Source organism: Anopheles bellator, chromosome 2 (genome assembly GCF_943735745.2).
Source record: "Anopheles bellator chromosome 2, idAnoBellAS_SP24_06.2, whole genome shotgun sequence".
Classification (NCBI taxonomy): domain Eukaryota; kingdom Metazoa; phylum Arthropoda; class Insecta; order Diptera; family Culicidae; genus Anopheles; species Anopheles bellator.
Genome location: NC_071286.1, coordinates 30,445,676 through 30,469,748, shown reverse-complemented (window position 1 = coordinate 30,469,748; position 24,073 = coordinate 30,445,676). Strand labels below are relative to the sequence as shown.

The 24,073-nt window shown below is 48.7% G+C and overlaps 2 protein-coding genes across 6 annotated transcripts in view; both read right to left on the bottom strand.

Annotated features, from left to right (window-relative positions):
* Positions 1 to 1,638: 1,638 nt before the first annotated feature.
* LOC131209487 (D-aminoacyl-tRNA deacylase) lies at positions 1,639 to 3,744 on the bottom strand. Its single transcript, XM_058202567.1, has 3 exons — positions 3,645 to 3,744; positions 3,477 to 3,567; positions 1,639 to 3,407 (listed from the first exon to the last, which is right to left on the bottom strand). Exons 1-3 carry the CDS (start codon positions 3,685 to 3,687, stop codon positions 2,999 to 3,001), a joined length of 543 nt encoding a protein of 180 aa, XP_058058550.1. The 5' UTR covers positions 3,688 to 3,744; the 3' UTR covers positions 1,639 to 2,998.
* A 2,372-nt stretch (positions 3,745 to 6,116) lies between these two features.
* LOC131212346 (microtubule-associated protein Jupiter) overlaps positions 6,117 to 24,073 on the bottom strand; it is a 33,942-nt gene continuing 15,985 nt past the window's right edge. The window contains exons 3-8 of one of the 5 annotated variants that reach the window (XM_058206178.1): positions 12,891 to 13,024; positions 11,983 to 12,018; positions 10,388 to 10,669; positions 9,403 to 9,420; positions 7,247 to 7,366; positions 6,117 to 6,661 (exon numbers count right to left, since the gene is read on the bottom strand). In XM_058206178.1, the coding sequence (XP_058062161.1) occupies positions 6,516 to 6,661; positions 7,247 to 7,366; positions 9,403 to 9,420; positions 10,388 to 10,669; positions 11,983 to 12,018; positions 12,891 to 13,024 (736 nt within the window). In that variant the 3' untranslated portion in view covers positions 6,117 to 6,515. The remainder of the gene's footprint in view (positions 6,662 to 7,246; positions 7,367 to 9,402; positions 9,421 to 10,387; positions 10,670 to 11,982; positions 12,019 to 12,890; positions 13,025 to 24,073) is intronic. The other 4 variants (XM_058206179.1, XM_058206180.1, XM_058206181.1 and 1 more) reach the window with 4 other exon arrangements.

The following is a 24,073-nucleotide window of genomic DNA, read 5'->3' as shown; positions in this document are numbered from 1 at the left end:
GTTTCTGTTTCGGTTTTAACTTTTCCCTCACTTAATAAAAGTTACTCAAAGGAATTGACTTGCGCTAGGGAATGTCTCCCTCTCGCGACACAAGTGACACGGTGTGGAAAAATGTAAGAGATAAAGTAACACAAGGATTTGAATATTGCAAAAAAAAGGAACGCGCAGAGCACGCGGACGAGAAGCACTCAGCTCAGGTGATCGTTGGAGCATGTTAAACCACACGCTTTAGGGTGTAATTTTAGTTACGACGGTAGATGGCGATCATCCCCAAGGACACACAACCACACATTGTAGATGGTTTTATTTAATTTAATAATTTTAACTCCCTGGACTAGACTTTAAGTAGTGAATTGATTTGCCTTCTTATTTTAGTAACTTCTGTGCGATTTCTAAGTTGTAAGCGAGAAATGAGAGATGAGGAATTTATCACGCGCACGGCCCAGCACGATGTGGGATTTGATACAGTTAGTCGATTGTTTTAGACCGTTGCAGCGAGGCCCGGGCACGCCGAATGCTTGGTATAACGAGAGCAAAAAACAAACGACGATTTATAGGGGCAGAAGTTGACACTTGAGTGGAAATATACGAGAAAATATTATTGAAACTAGTCTGCATGGTTTTTGTAACGTTGTTTTATTAAAATGTATAAAACTCTAGCCAAAGCGGTCTCTAAAACTCTTGCAATATTGTGTATCGGGCGGAAACGTGGTAAGTAAAAACCATGTCCTGTTGGTTCGAGAAAGTGAATAGCTCACTGAACGATTCTTTTCGTGTTTTTTTTCTTTCATTTTCCATTTCTATAGGACAAGCGACCACCGTTGGAAAGATTCCTCACCCGCTGGCGAGCCGTGGAAACGTTTTGAGTGATGTGTACAATAGAAAAGAATCTGCGTTTCTACTGTAAATATGGTGCCCATTCAATAAAATAGCTCGTATTTTGAACATAATGGTAATTTGCACTTTCATGTTTGCTTTAAAACGGTCCGAAATGGTATTAAATAGAAAAGGTAAAAACTTGCTTTCTTCCTCCAGAACAAATTTCGGGAACAAAATTTTCGTTTGCAAAATTCCGGCCAAAGTAATAGGCTAGCATGAGCTGGTCGGAGGTAGCTCTTCGAAAAATCGTGTTCCTCGCTTGAGGTACCGTTGGAGTCTCCCGAACGCCGCTGGCACACATGTTGCACACCGCCCCACATGCAATATTTTTACCTGCATGCAATGTTACCTACAAGATTTTCATCAAAATTTTGTGTACAAAATGACATGCAAGCTTGTATGTAATGTTGTTTGGTTGGTGCATGCAAGAGACCAGCTTTTACGCTACCTCTGCCAGTAAGCCTGATCATGCTCCCCTATTCGATTTCTGGATTTTTGGAACCGAACTCAGAAAATCAGTCAGAAATTCAATCAATCAATCAGAAATTTTTGTCGATATTTTTTTCCGGTTCCGTTTCGAAGAGTGGACATGATTTTCAAGCTCAAACAAATTAATAGTAATAATACGAGATTTTGCGGATCAAAAATAAAGGAAATCCAAGAGTGCGTGAATTATTTATTTTAATACCTCGTTGAGGTAGTTTATTTTTGAATACTCCGTAGCATTTTGTACGGAAGGGTTTATTTTTTGGTTAAATCCGGTCTTAAGTAAAGGTAGAACGTGCAGCACGAGCAGTAGAAGAGCCGAAAGTAGCAGTACAAATTAGTTTCATCCACTGGAAACGTAGAGAACACGACAAGGTGGTGCAGAAAGCACCCGGCATTTTTTTGACGGCATTATGATAGATTGGTTGAGAATGCTAACAAGGGTTTTCCGATTTGCTCTGTATTTCCCACATCCTGACATACGAAATAGGTTGGTTCATATTGTTTTAATTTTCGTTACTAGACGTGTTTGGATATTTTTACATTTTAGTTGTCTACCTCTTTTGAGAAAGTCTTTTTATCGCATAGAAACATGATTTTACTTTTGGAGGCTGAGATTTCATATCCTGTTAAGCTATTCCATTTCTGGATCTAGAGGAGAGCTGTTTGAAGATGTTTTCTATGGGTAGAGACAAGAGTTATATCGCCCGCATACATAAAAGTCTGTATGTTATTGGGAATTGAGTGAAGGAAGGTGTTGGGAATGGACTGTAGACTGATCGTGAATAATATAGGCGATAGTATAACTCCTTGTGGAACTCTGTTTTCTTGTACTTTTCTTATTGAATCCGTTTGCCCTATTCTGACTTTAAAATATCTATCTTTTAGGGAATCAACTATATAATTGGCATTTTTCCGAACTTCCTTGGTAGTAGAATTTGGACCTATTGAATTAACAATAGTGGTTCATCCTATTTCTTTGGCTTCTTTCACGGCTTTTTCGGCTAAAAGGAGGCAAAATCGGCTGGAGCGGAAGTTCACCCAGCGCGGAGTGCGCGAGCTGATCTACGTGTAAACGAGGTCGATAAGAACACAAGAAATACATATTTTTTTAATCCTCACTGAAGGTAAGATTAACGACTTCAAAATAATTCTTTGTCTTGCCGTGTTTGCAACAAATTGCCTGCGGCCATACGTAACAGTTACTAAAAATCGAAAACTAAACGTATTCAGAGCAAAAACCGTCAACTCTTCGCTGTTATCAAGATCCCTATGCTCCTCATAAATTGTAAACATCTTTTCGTGTGGTCCGATGGCTAATTGACACGCCAAATTGGAGATGTTCTTAATTTGAAGTTCTGCATCATGGATTTGTTTCATATTGTTCCCTACCAATTTACGGAGGCGCTGCATTTTCGTACCTCATAAAAAGATTGCTGACCTATTTTTCGACTGAACATGATGCTCAGTAACACAACGATTGAGGAACGTTCGAGGCACCAAACCATCCTACCAAATTCAGTTCCCCTTTCAAAGAAGGCTACTTTACGTTTCGCCCGATAGTAACCGGGTCCTAAAGAATAGCTGTGGTTAAACCGGGGGCACTGTTTCAGGTCGCTTTTCACGGCACGACTCACTCGCCACCAGCCGGTGCCGTTTGCAAGTCCTTCACCTGCGCCTTGCGTCCTTGCGAGCGCTGCAGTTTCTGTCGCTCTTGGTCCGTTTGCGGCGGTGATTCAATCTCCAGCGTGACGGGTCCATCGTTCTGGATGTGCACCTGCATCATGGCCCCAAACACGCCGTCCTTAATGCGGTCCGCCGTGTACTGCTCACGCAACTTCTGCAGCAGCGTTCCGTACAGTTCTTGCGCTTGGGGTCCTTGCATGGCGCGACTAAAGTCGGGACGATTTCCCTTCATCCGGTGGTATAATGTGAACTGGCTGACGCAGAGGATTTCCAGCTGTTGATCGGACACGGACTGCATCCACCGTTTGCCTGTGGCCGGCTCTTCGAACAGCCGGATGTTGAGCAGCTTGCGGGCTCTGGAAGGATTGTACAAACTGCATTAGTCCATCGTGTGCCGCGTAATGCGTACTCACTAGAATACTTACAGCCAGTCCACATCGTTCGCGTTATCGTCCGTCGAGATGCCCACCAAAACGCACAGCCCTCGGCCGATGCTGCTAACACATTCATCGCAAACTGAAAACAGCGCACGAAATCGTATCGGCGAACGGAAGAGGAGCTGGCGAACATTGGCGGACCTCAAACCAACTTACCCGTAACGCTGGCCGATGTTACACGTTGAATGATTGCCTTCATTGGCTTAGTTTCATCGAATTTCAAGCACTCAATTACCACACGTTTTCCAGGCACAAACAAACCGGCATTTTGGCGCCGTCGCAGCGATCAGCCGTTTTTGACATTCGGGCCGGCGTCAAAATTATGGCAGCGTGTGGTACCATAATTGTGACGTTTGCTTACATGCTGCTATAATTTTGAACAAAAATGGACCGCAAGCACCAGCTACGAACAAGGGGATTTCGAACCGACCGTTAATTTCGGATTTGTGCGACGGAGCCGAAATCACTTTCGGATGGCACGTTCGGATGGCAATAAATGAAACACGATAGTGTATTAAATTAAAATGTATTATTACAAAAGGAGACAAAAGAATTCAATTCGCTACCACGGGTGGTACAAGGGAGTTGCGGTTACGAAGATACACACATTATTGTTGTCATTAAATAGTGCAACTTGCAACAGTATTTCCGACGCCCTGCAGCACACTACTTTCGCGTGCACCCTCCCATCTATAGCTCACACTTCCCGCTGCATAAATGCAAATAGAACTTTATCGGACGTTAGCACAAGTCGTGTGCAGTAGGGAGAAAAAACCCGAAACGCAAAAAAAGAGGACGAAGAAACTTTATGTGTGTGAAAAGAGTATACAGGCAAAGACAGCGCGCGATACTACACAAAACAAAAGAAAAACACAAGGCAACTCTAAATGATGTTTCCATACTTTATGCATTAATACAAACTGTTCCCATTCGATCTTGTGCATCGCTGCAAGCGCGATGACTCGCGATTCGCGGTTTGCTGTCCGGGCCACCGCGCGCGGTCCGCCTCGGGCCTTCTCCTGGGGATTCTATGCTTTCCATTCTTTTATATAGCTGATAATTTTATAAAAATTATATACTAGCAAGCAGAGTTGCAATCGAATGCACATTTCATCACCAAACCGGCAGCAGCGGGGTGCTCGCTCCTGTGACGAGGAGCACAGGGGCATACGCCCGAAACCGTGTCCAGTTACGTGTGAAGTACCATCAGTAGTGGTCTCAACTGCTGCTGCCTTGCATGCTCTTTATATATATCTCTTTCTCGTACTCTTTCACCCTCTCGGGTGGACTCGGTCGGATCCGCAAAGCTTCTCCCACAGGACACTGCAAAGGCAGCACACACATGTGTGTGTTTTGAAGGGGGTTGCCTTACCAAACCTACAATAATCGTTAGGACGACGCGCTACACTCAATATAATGCTTTTCGAATGGCAAACAATATGCGTAAACAATTATCAAAACTTGCTTTTTTTGGAAGTAGAAAAGGGTGCTACTCCTACCAGAGGGGGGTGTTGTGTTAAGGCCAATCATAGATAAGTTTTTTTTACCAATCCTTACGTTCAGGCGCGACTCGCAGCGCTCGTTCGGGGCTCAATTCGAAACGAAAAACGAGGAGTTTGTGGAGAAATCGCTTGCTCCAACTCTCTTTGAGTATCGTTTACGAGGTTGGCCGGAATTCGCTGGATGAATTCGTCTCTACCGCTAGAAATGTGGTTGCTTCATTTCGTTCTTTTCTTCTTTTGGTTTTACTATGTTTTTATAGTTTTTCTTTTTGTTTCACTAATCTTTCGTTACTAAAGTCAACTTTTCACAATAACTACATCTTTTGCCTGCCACTCTGATAAATATGCGTGTGTTTGTGTATAAACTTTCATCCTTTACGCATTCTGATGCCGGTCCCCCCGCCCCACGGTTGCCGGCCCGGGGGCTGTGTCTAACGATTATTTTAGATCTTTACCGATACCGATTGCTGCTGCTACGCTTTGTCGGGTTGACTTGCAACAATTCTCGATTCTTGCTTGCGTGTGTGGTTATATAAGGGGTTCGTTAATACCAAGAATTGTTTTACTTCATGGAGATATAGTGCCATTAGTTAGAGCTTTCGTTTTTCTTCCCTTTCCCTAAATACCCACCCACCCAACAACAACATTCGTTTCGTTTCGCTTCCGGAAATCTCGTTTCTTTTTTGTTTTGCTTCCGCACTCAGAACCTATTAATTTTTGTGTTTGTTTCTCTTTTTACAAATTGACTTTCCTGCTCCTTCAGTGACGCTGCTTCCGAAACTTGTGCTCCCTCTCTATCCGTATCGTTTGATGCACACCAACTATCTGCGGTACGGTGTTGTGTTATGTTGCAACATTTTCAAAGTTCTTTTTGTTGTTTGTCGTTTCACATAAATCGTTCGTTTGATTCGAGGGCCTTGTCTTTCGCTGTTCGATTTCCATCTCGATTGCAATCGGTTTGTCTATTCCAGAAGACTGACATTCCCAGAGACTTGCAGGGTTCTAATTGCGGTGTCGTCAGTACATCGAAAGGGCTTACTGAGTGGGGCTTACTGTTTTTCTGGGCTACGGACTATTTCCATTTTCTCTGGGAAAATGCAAATGATTACACGCTTACTGGTGTATGTCGTAGTGTCACATAGTGGGATCTCTATTGTTATTACATATCGATATTACATTTCTGGTTTCATTTCCTATCCAACTGTAATTTCTTTTTGGGGGACAAAACTCGATCCGGCTCCCCCGGTAACTCGCTCTTGTTCGACGGACTCGATCAGGTTCTCGATTTTAAGGACGAGAAGTGCGTCTGATGGAATAGACTTCAAACCTGTCGTGCTAGTATTATTATTGCTCTTGGTTACTGCGGCGGCTTTTTAACGACACCGGAGGATGCTCGGTTTTAAAAAAAAATATTCGAAAACGTAGTTGGAAAGGAAACAAAAATTGATAAACGACGGTGACAACGGCGACAACACATCACACATTCACGGTTCCCCGGGGCGTCCTCTCCTATACCGTCCGTTGTTTACCAAAGTCCCGACGAGAAGCCACCGGGCGGGATGCGATTCTTGTTGATCACGTGTCCTCCACTGTTCAGCGACGGCACCGTAGTGTTGATTTCGGCTGCACCGTTCGATTTGCTGTATCCTTCCCCAGTTATCGGATTGCCATCTGCGAAGCGGAGAAGCGAAACAATCGTAGGAAAATGTTAACGACGCGCGTTCACTACTAGTAGGTCGGAATGGTGTCGGAAACAATCGGCTTCTAGTACTCCCGAATGGGACGTCTCTTTCGTCCCTTCCGGTACCTCATTTATCCTTTCGAAACGGAGCAAAGGTTAAAAGTTGTACGTCGGTGTGTTTCATCACATTAATCTAAACATTCACGCCAAACCGGACACTGGGCCCCTGTCTTGGGTGGGATACATCAAAATAAGGTGTTCTTTTAAAGAAAGTATAAAACTTTAGTTAGCAGCGCGCTGTTGATTGATGTGGATTAGAGTTATTCACAAGCACCATTTGTAAGGATCGTTATTTTTTATGTTCAAAGAATTGAATTATTGTGCCCTTTGCTGAACCATTAAATGATGAACCATTGCCCGAACGCGCGGTGCCGTTAGTTAGTTAGAGATAGTGTCGATGATCATTTAGTTTCGGTTAAGCTGCTTGTGCGCGCGCGTGATTAATCTTCCAAACACTCAAACACCACAAACCGCTGTGCCCGCAGAGGGAAAACAGAATTAGTGCACAAATTTACCTCCTACTGCTCCACGTCTCGAGCTGGCCTTCCGTGGCTTGTCGGCGTAGTCTTCGACTCCGTTGCCGGTAACTGGGTTCCGTTGCGCAAATCGTGGCGAGCGAGGTGATCGCGGCGATGCTAGAGATGTGTGTGTGGTGGGTGGTGTGTTGTAAGAAAAGCATTGAAGTTCGTTCGAACCAGGGGGTTAGTGAAAGCAGAAAGCGAGCAGAGTAACAGCGTAAGAGAGCATGCGAAAGCATAAGCAGTAAATGGAACATTTTCCAGTCAAACTCAAAACGTCACACACCAACGAGAATGTTGCAAAACATGCAGTAAAAGAAGTCTAAAACAAACAACGTCCAATCAACATTTGAATCCAATCGATCAACACAGAACAAGAACTCAAGAAGGTGAGAAGAAGAAGGCCAGTGTGAGTTCGCCGTTCGCCGTGAGTGTTCTCTCTCGGGCTACCTTTGGCGTTGGTGAAGCTGGTCTGTAGCTGCGAGGACGATGCGCCGGCCGCATCGTCCTCGTCGTGCTCCGTCACGCTGATAATGATATCGTCACTGATGCACAGATTAATGTTGGACGCATAGGTCGGATTCAGGGTTTCGCCGCTCGGGTAAAACTGCTGCAGATGGCGCCGAGGCGACACCGGCACGGCCAGGCCACCGTCGAACGGGGCCCAGATACCGCCGGGACCGGCCATCGACTGTTGCAGGTGCAGCTGTTGGGGTGGCTGCTGTTGCTGCTGCTGCTGCTGCGATGACTGTGATTGCGACGAATAGGCTGAATCCGGCGATGCATCCTCGTTACCTTATTATGTGGTCGCGCGGGGCCATTTGGAGGTAGCAAGAAAAAGAGGGCAACACAGATCGGACATGGCACAGGCAGGCCAATCATCCGGCGAGCAGTAGACAACAAGCGCATTCCGGAGGGATCGAGCCGTGGTGTTAAGCAGTTACCGGAAGAAACGAAACATTCAGGTTCCCCTGGTTAGAAAGACAGGGCTGGTTTGGAGAGCACACACGTGCGTGCAAGGATGAGAGTGGTGCATCCGATGCAATGACGCTCCGAGGCGGGATGATCACGATCATGTGTTCCGATAATTTACATCACATGTAGCAGAGGTGCACATTATTAACGCGAAAGGAAACTGTACAGCGCGAAAGATTCGGGGTGATCAACGATCGTTGATCGTTGGTGTGGAATTTTTCAATTTACTTCACTAATAAAACAATTGTTTGACTCTTGGGTCGTGAAAAATCAATTGGATGGAAAAATTGGATCGTGTGAAATGCTTATCCCTCGTTCATAAAAAATTTAATGTTTGATCCACCGCACAGCCGGGGCTACTTTTTTGCACTGGGCTAGGCTCTCCATCGTAGAGGCGACTTCAAGTGTTCTAAAGATCGAGAACTAATTAAAGGTGCTGTGCGAAATCGCTTCCATGGATAGAGTCATCAACCTGCCACCTGCGATCTTCTCACGAAGACGGAGTGAGACTTCTCCGGCTTCTCTCAGTCAAGATCGTCAAGCAAGCGGAACTGGGGCTCGAAAAGAAGTTGCACAAGAATTGAACTTGTAGGTGGTTGATGTCAGCGATTATCTGGGAGCCGGGAGCTTCGCGGGAGGTTAGCGAACTGTGTCTAGTGTTTCGATTTGTCCAATAATGGGAAATTATGCTGCGCCGGATCACGCGGTAGGAATGAAGACACGGCTCGCGAATGAGGTTAATTTTGTTTGATGTTACGATCGCACCAAATGAAAGGCTCTCGGAAACTGATCGCCACCGGTTGGCTTCGAAGGTTGTCCGCGTGCTGGTCATGCATTATGTTCGATGGAAAATATGGACTTAATTTGTCTAGGATGCACGGGAGTATGGGAAGAAGCTCTATTGGATGTAACGACAACTCCATGCATCGTCCTCGGCCCATGGTGAAATGTAAACCACTAGTCTCGTAAGTTATCAGGGCAAAAGAGTAAAACAAAATTTGTGAATTTTGAAAAGAATTTTGTCAACAATAATGACGTGACATAAAAGTAATGATTTTTTGCATTCAACAACTCTAAGATTTGTGGATGGAAAAGCTGAACAACAAAATCTACTCCCGCCCGTAGTGAGCGAGTGAACAACCGTGTGTGCCGTTTGTTCCCGCGTTCACAAAACTTACTTAATCTCCTCAGGAAGACTGCGTGGAAGAAGAACGGAACAAGAAATCGATTAACCTTCCCGCTGGCGGAGAACAACAACTACATGCTCCTACTGGAGTTTCGAGATTACGCCAGGGGCCCTAATGGATCAAGCTGGATGGGGATGATGGAGCTGCCATCTCCCATCCAAAGCCAAAGTCCCCCGACGGAGGACTGTAGTGTGTTGGAGGTAAATTAGGAAGCGAAACATAACAGCAAAACAATGGCCACCGCCGACGAATGGCGCCGTCGCACGGATGGAGAGCAAAATTCGACGCCATTCCACGCCGGAGCACTTCCACGCGAATCTTGAATGTCACTCCCGCGCGAACATTGGCCAACCCACGGGCCCAGCCGGTCGTGTCTCATGCCGTGGCTAATGATCGCGTAATCGAAGGTGACGATCGGGAAGTGTAACGATGGCAGTGTCATTCTCATCGATCCGAAACCGTTCCACGCGGTCGGGCAGGTCTTTCATGCAATTGTCGTCGCCTTTGTGGATCGACACAACATTCCGGGGAGTCCGTGAAGGGAACCGGAACCGATATGCCAGGGCGCCATAAATCTGTGTATCGCTTTTTACAACCACCACCGGGAGAGAGAGAGAGAGAGAGAGAGAGAGAGAGAGGCCGTACCGAAATTCACGGTCACGAGGTTTCGTGTATTTTCGCACACAAAACTGCATGGACGAATGGACCAAGTGAAACTCTCTTTCGAGTCACACTCATTGGAAATGATTCTAAATAAACGACAAATGGATCTCAACTGGATCTGATGCCGGTGATTTGAAGTCACCACTGTGTCTGGCGATGCTCCAGCGCAGTCGTTACGGGGTCACCTTGGGGATTAGGGCCTTAAGAACAAGGACGATGCGAACAACAACAACCTTACGGCACCTCAGAACGGATGCGTCTTCTGAGATGCGCCTTCTACGCTACAATGTGGCCAACTACTGGGTGCACTTACTGTGGCTGGATCCGTTGTCTGAAGAGGCCGACGAGATGTGGCCGTTGCCGTTGCTGTGTCCATTGGTGTGATGTCCGTTGGCCGTTCCGTTGCCGTTCTGGTGTGCCACGCCGTTCGATTTGCCGTTCTGCTGCGGCTTGCGGCCATCGGTGTGATCGCCACCGATCGGCAGATTGCTCTTCATGTGGTTCTTCGACGGAGTGAACGGACGGTCCAGCTCACCGAACAGCCGGTTGTGCGAGTCCTGCCCGCCGTTGCCGGTACGGCGTGGAGTTTCTGAGCCTATCATTCCGCCCGGGAGGTTGCGAAGAAGAAAACCACTTGTTAGTATTAGTCTCTGTCGCGGGGTCCGTTCGGTTGACGATTAACAAACGAAATCGAAATCAAATATCTTCATGCGTCCAAAAGAGTGAACGATTCGGGGGCAGCAGCAACTAACAAAACGGAGGGAACAACTAGCGTGCTCATCTTCTCAAAGGCACTCGCTAAAAGCGAAACAACTTCTAACAATTCAATCGAAAAAGGTTGGGAGTAAAAATCTAGGCCATTTTGCAACGTAAACCGATCGCCGGGACGGATATCTGTGGGAAGTACTTTCTCTACAGCGCTCTCTACAACAGTTTGAAACCAAAAAACGTAAACTAAATATCATTAACTGGTGCCAATTTTCTACCTGAGCGGCCCTGGTTAAAGGAACCGCGAACCGACCTTTCACGACAGATCGCACCAATAGGTTACATCGAAGGAGTTACCTACAAAATTATGGCCACATTACGGAAACGAGAAAATAACCTTCACCGAAGCTGAAGACTCCGGCGAGAGAGATAAGGTTACCCCCGGCTGGAGCAGCGGCCGCGGAACCAAATTATCTGCTCAGGATGGTAAGATTGCCTGCTAACGACAAATAATAACGTGACGTACCCCACCGACGGAAAATTGGTCCATCGGCATCACAGAATGGGTGCCGTCGCCCGACCATCAATTTGGCCATTGTTTTCGCCGAAACAATTGTCACCTTTTTTACAAGATGATTATTACTTCAAACGTGTGATCAAGATAATGCCAACGAGACAAACTGGAGGGGCCAAACAGCCACAGAGTGGCGTTTGAGAGGAACAATGATGGATTTACAAAGATTAACAACCATCTTGTGGGGAAATAGAAGAAAAAGAAACCCCTTAATATAATAAAGAAAATCACTTGATTTGGTACGATAAACAAATACGACAAATGATTGGTACATTTTACAACTACATTAGAGTTGCAAAGGGAAAGAATAAACTGTGAAAAAGTCACAAAAACAGATGAAAATTGGAGAAACTACATGTAACAGGGTAAACGCTTTAGAAAAAATATAGCCAAAAACATCAGCTACGAGCTGAAATAAACATATACACGAAACATTATAAAACAGTCGCCAGGTACTATTTCTAAATGTATAAACACAACAAAAGGCGGAGAAGCGAGCAAGCACGATTTGGCAAGCATTATTCGGAGTACTTGGGAGGCATTAAAACTAACGAACGGACTCTAGTGATGAATTTTAAAACGTTAAAGGAGAGGAAAAGAACAAGAAAGTGTTCAAAAATGTGTACCAAGCAGGTAGTATCGGTGAACTCCTTGGCGGAAGACTGCATGTCGTGGTCATTATTCGTTCCATCGGATCAAATGGAAGCAGGGAGTTGATGATAAGAAGCAAAGAGAAATGTTAGAGTGTTTATCCACCCGTAACCGGTTAACATTGTTTCCTTTTTTGTCATATCGTTATCCCAGCAGGTTAATGTTGGCACGTTTCATTAGAAATTATTCGCTCGTTTCTTTCGATGTCCTTCCCATCTGTGGTGCTATGCTACCAATCGCGGGGGGCATTCCCCTGGGCATCGTAAACAAAGTTTGTTTTTCAAACACCGTTTCTAACCATACTATTCTTCCGTGTGTTGATGACATCCAACAAACACGGCCACAAAACTTTGCAAAATTATACCCAGGACACCCCAGACCTGGGCACCAAACCAACACACACACCCGAAGGTAGCGCACACCGTAAACAAAATGCGTCCATCCGCACACACAGCACAAACACAAGGGGTACACATTCCGCCGTTTGTACTCTGCACACACCGTGGTCCTTCCTCCTGTGGCCAAGTGCCGTCCTCGAAAGCCCCGGCGCAGACCCCTCGCTGAATGCGATCGTCGATCCGGGTGTCGGTGTACCTTTGTATTGGTAGGGTAATGAATGACGAACAGGATGCGCACCCTCTCCGAGGATAATGCTCCCGTTGCAGGAGGGAAAACCGGGAACACCACGCACACGTACGGACCTCACGGAAAAACAAAAACCCCGGAAGGCTTACAAACGCACTTTTCGCTGCTACAACAACGGCGTATTCTGATGCTTTAAACGGCCAACCATATCATCGGCCATGATGGCACCTCTTTTTGAGGTTCCGGTGGTCCTCTAGGGCACGAGGCAAATTGCTATAATCATTGATCGATCTCTTACCATTCTTCTGGGCGCCAGATGATGGGGCTGCGAAGATGTTCGACTGCATGCGGTTCTTGCTCATGGTGCGCGGAGTAGCTCCCAGGTCCGAACCGAAAAGATCACTGCTGCCACCGCCCGGTGGTTTCAGAACTCTGCAAAAAGGGTAAAAACAGGGCACACATCAATTAAGGAAGTTCACCAGTACGATATGAAGACGATGCACGATTCCACGGAGGGCTTCTTACAGCGAAGTGTCACTTTGTCCAGTCGGACCGCAGGCTAGTTATCCACCAAGAAAGATCTTCGAATTTTCCTGAACACGTCTGTCTCTTCCGACCCACTGACCAATTGCCTAAACCTCTGCTGGAGAATGTCTCTCGACTGTCCCGACTGACTTGGCTAAGGTTGCTTCGATCAATTGCAAACAAACCTCACTACACACTCTGACTGACTGACTGACCAGGCTGACTAGATTCGTTGGTATGGCGCGCCGTAACGGTAAAAAGGATATCGCAGCCTTCGGGGACGACGACGCTGACTCGGCCTGGGCCGTCGGGGTGTCGATATATTGGTGTGCGCTGCGTGCCCTGTGCTCTCTCTTTCTCTTTCATGTCCCTTCGACATGTTGGCTGCGACACAAGCGAATACACAAACACATCAAAGCGGCACTTTTATCGTAAAGGACCCCCTCAAAGGTCTACCAAAGAGGGCAGGAGTTAGCGAACGCAGGCAGGATCGGACCGCGCGTCGCCTTGCTAATTGCTAGGCGGCCACCAAGGTGGTGACTGCTTCGCGTTTGGTTGTTTTGCTGGTGCCGTGGGCTGGCAACCGCCAAACAGTCAGCGGGACAGGTAAGCGGAGGCCGAGGGTCTAACTAGGAGTCCCACCACTTCGACGTGAACCGCAATGAAGTGGTTGGTCCGCAACGCAAACAGAGTGAGCAGCAGCGCCGGTAATGAAATGACGATTTTCAGGTCAAGTATTTACATTTTAGGTTTTCGGCCACGTCCACCACAACCCCAGGACCGACTCGGGCACACGTGTTCGCAACGTGTTCACGGCCAGGCAAAATCCTCGGCGAGAAGACACCCCCCGCTTCGTAGCAGGATTACCCGCGATAGAGGAAACGGAAATCAAGGCTTGTGATTCAGATGTTTCTACGAACGTGGCAGAAGTCGGTAAGCCAGCGCCGCGCCAACGGCAGGTAAATGTAGGTCCTCAAAGCGCACCCAGAGGGCACCTCTCTTTTCGGGGGCGTAATATAATTACAATAGTGAGTCACGCACCCACAGCAAGCAGCGACCACCGACGGCCATGTTTGTGGCCCATTTGTCACCCGTGTCCAGGGCGCGCCGAAAGGCGGCTTCGGTGTCTGGGTTAAGTGTGTCGGCCCACGGCGGCGACCTTGAGGCGGCCATTTAGGGTGGTTTCGTGTGCTGATAAAAGCCCACGCAGGTCACCCGTCCTAGACACGTTTCGACGCGTCCAGCCCAGGTACGGGGCGATTCTAGCAGAACCCGAACCTAGACGACGACGACCCGCACAGCAGCAGACGGACCCGCAGTAACGAGGGGGTTGGTTGTAACCTCATTCAGAGACCTCGCGCCATCGACGTAATCGACGTGAGAAAAGAGGTTTCCGGAGACTTCTCGATGGACGTGCGCACCTGCAGCAGGAAACCCTGTGGATTCACCACCGGCCGATCCGGCGATTCGGTGGAGAGAAATTTTGGACCCGCACCAGTGCCCGGACTAGAGCGGACGTTTCGTTGATCCGGCTCTCCTGAAGGGAAGGACGGGGTTTTGAGAATTTGCCGACTCACATTCATCAATTTCGAGACGACGAGCACGTCTCGGAAAGAGGCTGGGACCGTGAACTAAATCGATCGATCGATGTCTGGTCCCCGCTGAATGATCCGTGAAAATATGTGGGTCTCTCAGCGAGAAGGGGTGCTGAAAATTTGGACCCTCCGCAGGCACCCAATGAGGTCACCAGCCGGTGAATCGTCGCCTGCGAAAATCGGAATGGGAACCTTCTCACGGCCGGCCGGCCGCGATGTCGTTGCTTCACTTTTCACACCCGGACTCCCGGATACCTGGGACGGGCTGGAGCCGATACTCGCCGCGAATCGATCGATTGTGAGAAGTGTGTTACAGAAGAGTTATAAAACTGCACTTCCGCTTCGGTGTGGGATCGTTGCGCAAACGACGACGGGGCCCGTTTCTAGGCGAAGCGCTACCTAATGACGGCTGCTGGTTGTGCCATTTCCTCGTCATTACTGTGGAGTTGTATTGCTAGGGTTTGTTTGGTTTACAATCTTGCACCGTTTTATAGTCTTACTTTTTGGTCTCTCTGTTTTCGGCTGATCACCAATCTTGTCTGCTCTCGATTCTTCTTGTTACTGAGTTGATGGACTTAGTTTTGCACATTTACGTTCATTTATTCTCACTTAATTACTCATCCTGGCCGGATGCAATCAATTGACATTCGCCATTCTCATGACATGATCTCCACACCGGAGCGCCTATAACGAGACGTATGGCCTATTCGATCTACCCCTGTGACTTTGTTTAATAATTTTCTCTTTTTCCCGATCCAATCCAATTCTTCCCAACCAACAGCCAGCGCGACATTGATGGTCGATTTAATCGATAACGTTTAAACCAACGATTAAATCCGGATCCCGACGATTAACTAACAGCAATAAAGCTCATTGATGGCCCCGTTAGAAAACCAGACCAGTCTGAACGTGAAGCCGGTTACACTTCGCACCCAAACGATGCCGGCGCCGTAGGGCAGGCATTCAATCGAACGAACCCCACGAAAGCGTCCTTTCGGAATTTATCCATTCGACGATGCGCGCGCGGCTCGAGTGGCTCAAGTGGGAACTGGCCCATGGGCTGTGGAACATTCACACATCGCCTCGCCACCCGATTTCTTTAACGAGATTTAAATTCCACAACAGCGCCATAAAACACAGCCACCTCGCGCGGGCTGCTCACGCTCGGGCCGAAGAGACACGGCACCAGTGTGGGGGAGGGAATTGAGATGTGACACCCTTCGGGAAGATGTTGAAGTCCGAGCCTCCGAGGCAAGCAAAACAGGCGTTCGAGATATTAACGCGCGGGCGGTTAAATCAGAACGATCAGAGTGCCGAGTCCCGAGACCCGACACTTGACTTTGGCCGACGGGCTGCCTGGTGGCGCGACCATCCGTTTTCACGGCTCAATTTATGTTTGCGCCCTTTTTCGTGGTCGCCTGGCGTTGGACTGTGTTGTTGTCAACGTGATTCCCATAGTCGTTCACGGCCGGCCGAACGGTTGGGATCTGATAAAACGGAACATGTGGAATGCGCAGGGACAACATAGCAGCAGCAGCAGGACGGGAACCCTTTCTCTCCGGTGACATGCTGGGGTCCACCATCGAAAGGGCACCCCGGTCCGTGGTTCACAAAATTTACATAAATTACGGTGCGCACCCCGGAGAGCTCTCGGAACTCGATCAAAACATTGACCACAACAGGTCGACCCCGACCGAGAGAGAGACCGACCAGTGGGCCCTTCTCGGGATCGGGGATTACGAACAAACACGTGTTCCTCGTGTGTCGTTAGCGGACCGGATTCTTCACCCACCGCCCGGATTAGGCGCGAATAATCGGGAATTTAGTTAGTTGGCACCTTTCCCGCGACCGATCCGGGGCTGACACATAAATGGACACCCCTCTCGTGCGGCCCCGTGTGGACGACGCGCCAAATTTGTAACGATCGAGTGAAATTGGAAAGGGCTACGGGAGCGCGGGAGCTTTTGGGTTCGCCGAGCCTCGTTAGTGATTAAAATGCAAATTTTATCCCGTAAATGTTTGGATGGCTCGTAGTAATTGAAAACTGAACCAACCACAGTCGGGGGGAGTTGTCGGAGAAGACTGCCGCAAATCCACTCTATTCGCTTGATAAGACCCCGGAGAGAAAACGGTTTACCGATCTGGTTGAAGGAGTTTTATTGCCCACTACCACCTGCTGACTCACTGGACCAAAACGGATAACTCACCAGTGGCCAGCCAACCCCCAACACCAAACAAATAATCGCAACCAACGGGAGTTTGGGAAGGAATTTGGAAATGGACCTGCCGAACGCGCACACGCTCGCGAGCATCTTCAATTAGCGGCCACCAACACCGGAGCCGAGATTCGGAACAAATTGGAAGCAAACCGATCCCGGCCCAGGTCCAGTCCGGAACAAGCGGCTGGAACGGGTGGAAATTTCACCAACAACAACGGCAGTGCACGCCAAAAGCGCAGCAACGCGGGGAATCGCGAACCGGAGCAAGTACAGTTTTAATTCGGGAAGCGCGCATCGGTTTGCGGAATCGGAACTGGAACGTCTTTCACTGGTGGCTTCGCCAGATCCCGATCGATTACGCCCGGCTTCTAGTGGACGATTCTTCCCACCAATCCCAGGCAGAGATCGCGTAACCTGGCAGGCACCGTGGCGTTGATGTAACTTTTTCACCACAAAGACCTGGGAAAAACGCGACATGTCTCTGCGCGCCATATCATTGCCCGTCGTCGTTCCAAACGCGCAGCACAATAACATAATTTCACGCCTAACCGAGACGAAAGATGAGCTACCGTTGCCGTGTCGTGTGTCTGTGGTTGGGAAAAGCATCCCGCCAATATGCTCCGCTTGCAAAAAAACGACGGACCGTTCGTGAATATGAGACAATTAACTCGATCATAAACGCGCGTTGCACTGTTGCATATTAACACTTTTGTAAACCGAGAGCGCAAGTCAGTGAACCAACACGCTGCATGCGCCAACCCGCCTGCTGGTTGTCCTGGCCTGAGCTCCGTAACAGCGCACGTCCGCCGTCGATTGTGCTTCGATCAACGGGCGCGTGTGGGAAGAAAATAAATTAAATTTAGTTCCACAATTCAGTTCGCCTCGCCATCTTATTGAGGGAGCGAGAGAGGGAGAGAATGAGACGCCAAGACGCCAAGATCTTTCGTGTTTGGTGAGATCTCAAGTGAAGTGAATGAAGCGTGCCGAGCAGCGATATGAAGATGATCCGCGAGCGAACGAACGAAAGAATAATCCACATTTTCTATTCTTCCTCATCGCCGCCTTGCATCACATCAGCTGCTCCCGCGGGTCCCGCTGGGTGCCACTCCGCCCTTCGATTGGCCTTCCCCCTCGTGGGGGTGTCAGCAGGATGATGAGAACGATGTTCAGCGGGCGCTTCCCGCGGAATGCAACAATTGTCCGCGTAGTGAAAAGCAAACACACAACACCCAGGCCAGCCCGATAGCAGAATGGCCTTCCCCCCGCCGCCCTTGATTCTATCCACCATTCTGGGACTCCGTCACACCGCGAAGAGAGCTTTCACAGAGCATTGCACAAGGCCCACTCGCTGTGGCGTGGCGGTCGAAGAAGAAATTCACCATCGCCGGCCCGGCGGTCCGCGGTCCCGTTAGTTCCCGAGAGTTGGTATTTGTTGGGTAAAAGAGGGGTTCCACCACCCGACAACCCACCGTGGGGTGGCGTGCTCGAAGAAAGCGAGAAGAGTTATGCGATCAGCAACGACGGAGTCAACATAAAAAAATATGCTAACTTAGATAAAAAGTCTCCACAATACTCGACAACGGCGGCGGCTGCAATTGTTCCTGACGCGCGGCGGCTTCTTTGGCGCAGTGGAACATTCTGACCTCGGAAGCTGTTTTGCCCTCCGTCCGCTGGTCACCAGAGGCGAATGGTTCTTCCTTCATCGGTATGCAGCAATGCAAACGCCGCACCGGTTAGTCACAGTGCACAGTTACTTCATTTATTCACACTCCGCCGACGTCGGGAGTAACTCGGGGCTTTGCTTCCGGATAGGTGGAATTAGTTTACATCGCATCCCCACTGCCTTCTGGTTCTGGTCAGCCTCTAAGGCACAGTACGGCGAGCCAGCAGCGGGCGAGAGTTTTTGGACCTAGACCTTTATTCCTAGTCGAAGTGAAGTGAAAACCAGAAACCATTTGCGTGCAGAAATCTCACGCCGAACCAAAACTTTTCCGCTATTTGCACAGCTTAAAATGAGAAACTAATGCAGCACATACCACATAATTAGTCAATCCACGGTGTGGAAAAAAACCGAAAGAAAATTCATGGGATCGCAACCAAATCGCGTGTGATGCTTCGGGCCGGCGGTTTTAGAAAACAATTTCAATGCCGTATGTTGTTTTCCCGGCGACTTTCTTTGTCGAAAACCTTGGGCCCTCCCCGATGATGAGGCCGGAAAAATGAAAAAAAAAATCTTTCTTACTTGCTCTCTCACTCGTTGTCTGGTGCAATTGCACACGGCGGTGGTGTTTGCTTTGCGAATTAATTTAGCCACCGCGCTTTAGTTACGCCAGCAACAACACAGCAAATTGAAGGGTAATTTGCTTTCGTTATTCAGCCACAGAGAGCTCACAAAATCAATGCAACTCATTAGCGCGCGCATCCGAGAAGACGCGCGCCACGCGTTTCCCATGGCCGGTCGCTTTCACACGGCTCTCCGGTGGTGGTGATCGGAAGGTGATGAGAAGGAAATTCGAGCCACCCGAGCCTCCATCGGACAAATCTGCCTTTAGCATTCCGTGTCTCTCTGGGGGTCGCGCCACGGCGAAATGGCCGCGCATTCCTTGCGTCCCACCGGCCGGGTGTGTTCCAGGGTAACAGGGGTCCCATGAATTAATTCACTCGAATGTTTGGAATACTCTGCGACGCGCTGCGCTGCGGCCAAACGACGCCAATCGTCCCCCTAGGAGTCCGCGGTTTAATTTATTTCCCTCCATTTTTTGTTTCCAAACGATAATTTGAACGCATGCACGACGACGACGCCGATCGCCGCCACCGTTGCACTTTCAACATGTTCCCATGTTTGAGCAGCATTTATGCTGCGCGAGAGTGTAATTTGGATCATTAGCGGTAATGGATATGAAATTGTATCTAGCCCCATGTCATAAATCGTCCACCTAACAACTATGTAGGGGCTCACTGGGGAACCCCCTCTTGGTTTCGCCACCCACCGCAAAGCAGCGGGAGCCGCGTTCGATTTATCTATCTCTCTACATCGGTGCCGGGCCGGGCGGCCCAATCGCGAAGGAGCGCACGACAAGTCCCGGAAAATGTCTCACTACTAAACCATCCCGGGCTGAGGAGTCCTACCGCTACACGCATGGCCATCTAAATGCTACCCCGGCCTGCCGCACGACATCTTGATTTGTGTGTTTTGGCCCCGCGAGGCAGAGACGGAGAGGGAGCTCACGTTCCGCGGGCCTTCCGTGGCATTAGCACTGAGAATGACAGTTAATTTTTTCTTCCCCACTTTCCGGTGTAAAGATTCAATTTCGATCCCGCCACACGGAAACCGATCATCGATTCGTTTCTGTCACTTCTTTGTGCCGTTCCGTGGGCTTCTCGGGAATGATTACACCACCGTATCACATGCTGCGCTGAGTGCGGAATATTTATTGCCCGTTTAGTGGTGATTTAGGAAAAATTAGCATTCATTTGCCTGGAATCGGATTGCACTTTCTCTCGGGCGCCACGGAGAAGAATCTTCCATAACCTTGCCCACAGCTGGCAGGTGGGACGATTAAAAAGCCGTTTTATGTTCCGGAACCAGTCCGCCAGGAATAATGTGTTCGGTGCCGGCAACCGAGCCCAAAATCATCGATCCAAAACATAGGCGTTTCAGAAGAAGAAAAACCGTACCCAGCAAATGTGAAGCCCTGAATCGGATACGAAAAACCTGCTCCCGGATGTTGCGTGAACGATTTGACCGTGGAGGTCGTAGCTATTTTTTATGCTCACCAACATGGGTTGGGTACACAATTGACTTCCGAATATTATTTTCATGGCTGTTTACAGCATTGTGTTTACCTGTACTGCAATAAAGAGCGCCAATCGAGTCGGCGCATAACAGGGAGGTGGCTGAAAATTATGCTTCACTGGGCAAAAAACGTATGCTAAAGTATGCTAAAGTATTTCCACGGGGGGTTAAACGAATCGATAAAATAATGCAAAGCTCCGTCCCCGAGTTCGACCGAAATCCATTATTAATTAATATCAATAATGGCACACAGGCTGTCGTTGAGTTGGAAATAGGTCAAACGAAAATGGTTCATCGAATCAACATTGCTACGCCACACATCGATAATAAACATTCAAAAATATGTACACTTTTATGTGTAACTGCGACTCGTTCGTAGATCGTCCGTAACCGAATAATAGTGTGTGACTCAGAAGAAATGTTAAATTTCCGCACACATGTACTTATTCACTTTGCGCAAACTTAAAACACACACGACGGAGGTCCGACGGTTGACAATCGGCTAATGTAGCCTAATAAGGCAGCTGCCTAATATAGGAACCCACACTTTCGACCGCAACGAGAGCCCAACTACTTCTTCACCAAGCGAGTCAACGAAAAAAAAAACCCGCAGGAAAAACAATATTAGTTCTATAATTATCCCAAACCACGGAGAACGGGAACACACGTCAACCGTGGCGTGTAAGTGAATGTAATGCGGAGATAACGTAAGAGACGGCGCAGGAAAAAGACGCCTCCATAAAACTGAAGTCGATTATTAGACCTCCGACTTGCGGCAATTTCTTCAGCTCCACCACGCCACCGTAGACCGAAAGATGAGTCACTAATTTGTTTTCCAATTTTCAGCTCTCGGGATTGCTCTGCTCGGGAAGTTTCGTGTTTCCGATTGGCTGGTTGCATGGCCCGGGAGCCCGGGTTTGGCTAAATTACTAGTTTTATCTAAATTCCCGTAATCTCCCGTGGGCGCCCGCCGTTAGCTGGGAAACGCCTCTTCCGCTTATCGGAAGGCACACGGAGTGCGGATACAGGTAGTCCCTTCCGGTGGGCAGACCCCCTTTTGCTAGTCCCCACAGTTTATGCTCCAGCAGCAGCAGCAGCAGCAGCATCGCTTTCAATTGAGTGCCGCCACACGCGTGCGGCCTCTATGTTGTTTTGGGAAGGAAAAACGGGTCACGTAAGTTTGGTCAAAGCTTACCAAACTGTGACCAACATTTGGTATGGCGAGAACCCCGAGAATGTTAGCCACCCGTGTGGGGTGGTTATTTTTTTACGCTGGTTAAACACGAAACGGGCCATCGACATGCTACCCCACCACGCCATCGGATGGAATTGGAAATGGGAGTTTTGGCTGTGCCTCGGCGTGAGGCGCGTGATCCAATTCCAAAAGTTGATTCATTGCCTGATCGCGCTTAGGGCCGTCCCTATTACCCTAATGGTGATGCCTTCCTTCGTACGGTTTGGAGTAGTTACAACAAAATAAAACTACACCACAACATCGACGCTATCTGTTGCGAAATTGTACCGCGAACGACTTGCCTTCCGTCCAAACAAACTCCCTGGACCCGAGAGGCAAAGCCAGCGTAGAGCGGTTTTTGGGGCGAACCGAGAGTGAAGATGCACACTTTATTTGTTGACGATTGTCGCCATGGAAAAAAGGATACCTTCCGGGCGTGTGCGGTAGGGCCGACCGGCTGGCCAAAACCTGGTGCCCGCGAAGGTATTTCACCTTGGGTATCTACTACCCAAGGAATTAGTTCATCGGAATGTTCGCTGGCTGCCGAGGTGGTTGCCTCCAGATAACACGCGGGCTGCGGTCGGAAGGAATAGTTTTATAGCACGCCTCCGAAGATCGATATAACAAACCGGCCCCCTAAAAGTAAAGGTACAAGCAGGGGACGACACTGTCTGCGAGGTCTTGTTTTCGTTGGTCGGAGCGCTTCGTGCGGGCTTCTCCGGGAGCTTTTTCGCCATTTCGACGATCCGCAGAACGCAAAACGCGATTTATGTTTATCCTGGCGGCTCACGAACACGGCGGCATAGAAGTTGCGCTCTAGGAACCGTGCCGTTGCTGTGTGAAGCTTTACGTCGTTTTATGATTTCATTGTTCCAGCAGTGCCCAGCCATCCTCCTCAGTCCAATATATGCTAATGGCCTCTGACGAATGGAAACCAGCGCAAAAAAAGCTCCTCGGGCGTTATATCGATAATCCTCGGGGCAGGATGATGGGGTCCCGCTAAGCTTCTACTAGCTCCTTCCGTGGGGTCTTGCGGGAGAGAGAGAGAGTGTGTGTTTCCACTTACCTAAAAGTAGACAAAAACAGGGAACCATTAGTAAAATGTGGGGAACACATTAACAAAGTGCACGAGCAACGGGTGAAAAAAGCCAAATTTAATTCGCTAATACGTCGGCCATAATGGCGCTTGCGGAGTCGCAAACCTGGTGAAGCGAGCGGTGAACGGTTGTCACGGTTGTCGGACGCGTTGCTGACGCTAACTGTGTTTGAGATGCGCTACCATCACGCGGCTTTTCTTTTCGATAGGATTTATGGTTACGGTTGCTCGTGGAACTGGAAAATTAAATCATGTACCCCACCGGCACACCATCCCGTTCTTTAATCCTTTCTGAGCGGCCGATGAAGCGCCCACAGGTCGGTGTTCCGCTTAAAATTTGTCTGGAATCGCTCCGCTTTTGCCCAGTCGGTCTCGGCAACAAAGCAGACCAAAACGTACGGTTTGAGACTTTCTCTTGAGCCGACCCGTCCAAAGAGATCATCCAATTTCCATCACCATCATCATCATCATCGGTGCGCTCGCTGTTGCGAAGAAAATGGCAGCATTAAGCTAAGCGTGACCGGCAGGAGGCAACCAGTCTCTGCAGTAAAGCAATCTTCCCGTAGGTGATTTACGGGTTCTACGACTGACGGCTGACGACGTTCGCTTTTGGCTCATTCACACACGCGGTGGCCGGGCCGTGTTCAGGAACCAATAAACGACCGAAATCAACGGTGAATTGGAGGAAACATTGGGGTTTTTAGAACACGACAAAACACTTCCGGGACCCGGGCCGGAACACTAGTTGATGTTGGTTAGAATGCGTTTCGGGTGTATGACGCTCGCTGAAAGTATTCGCACAGCCATCTCCCTTCGCCGACCCCGTTATTTATTGCCGCGTTTGCCAATAAACGCAACAGGCGTAACTCACCAAACAGACCAACTCACCGGGGGCCATGGAACGCTGCGCGCCGATGGGCCATTTGATACTCCATTACGAGCGCTCGGGGCGTCGGCACATTCCAGACGATGCTTGCACCAGGCGGACTTGACGTGTATCCGAGAGAGAGAGAGAG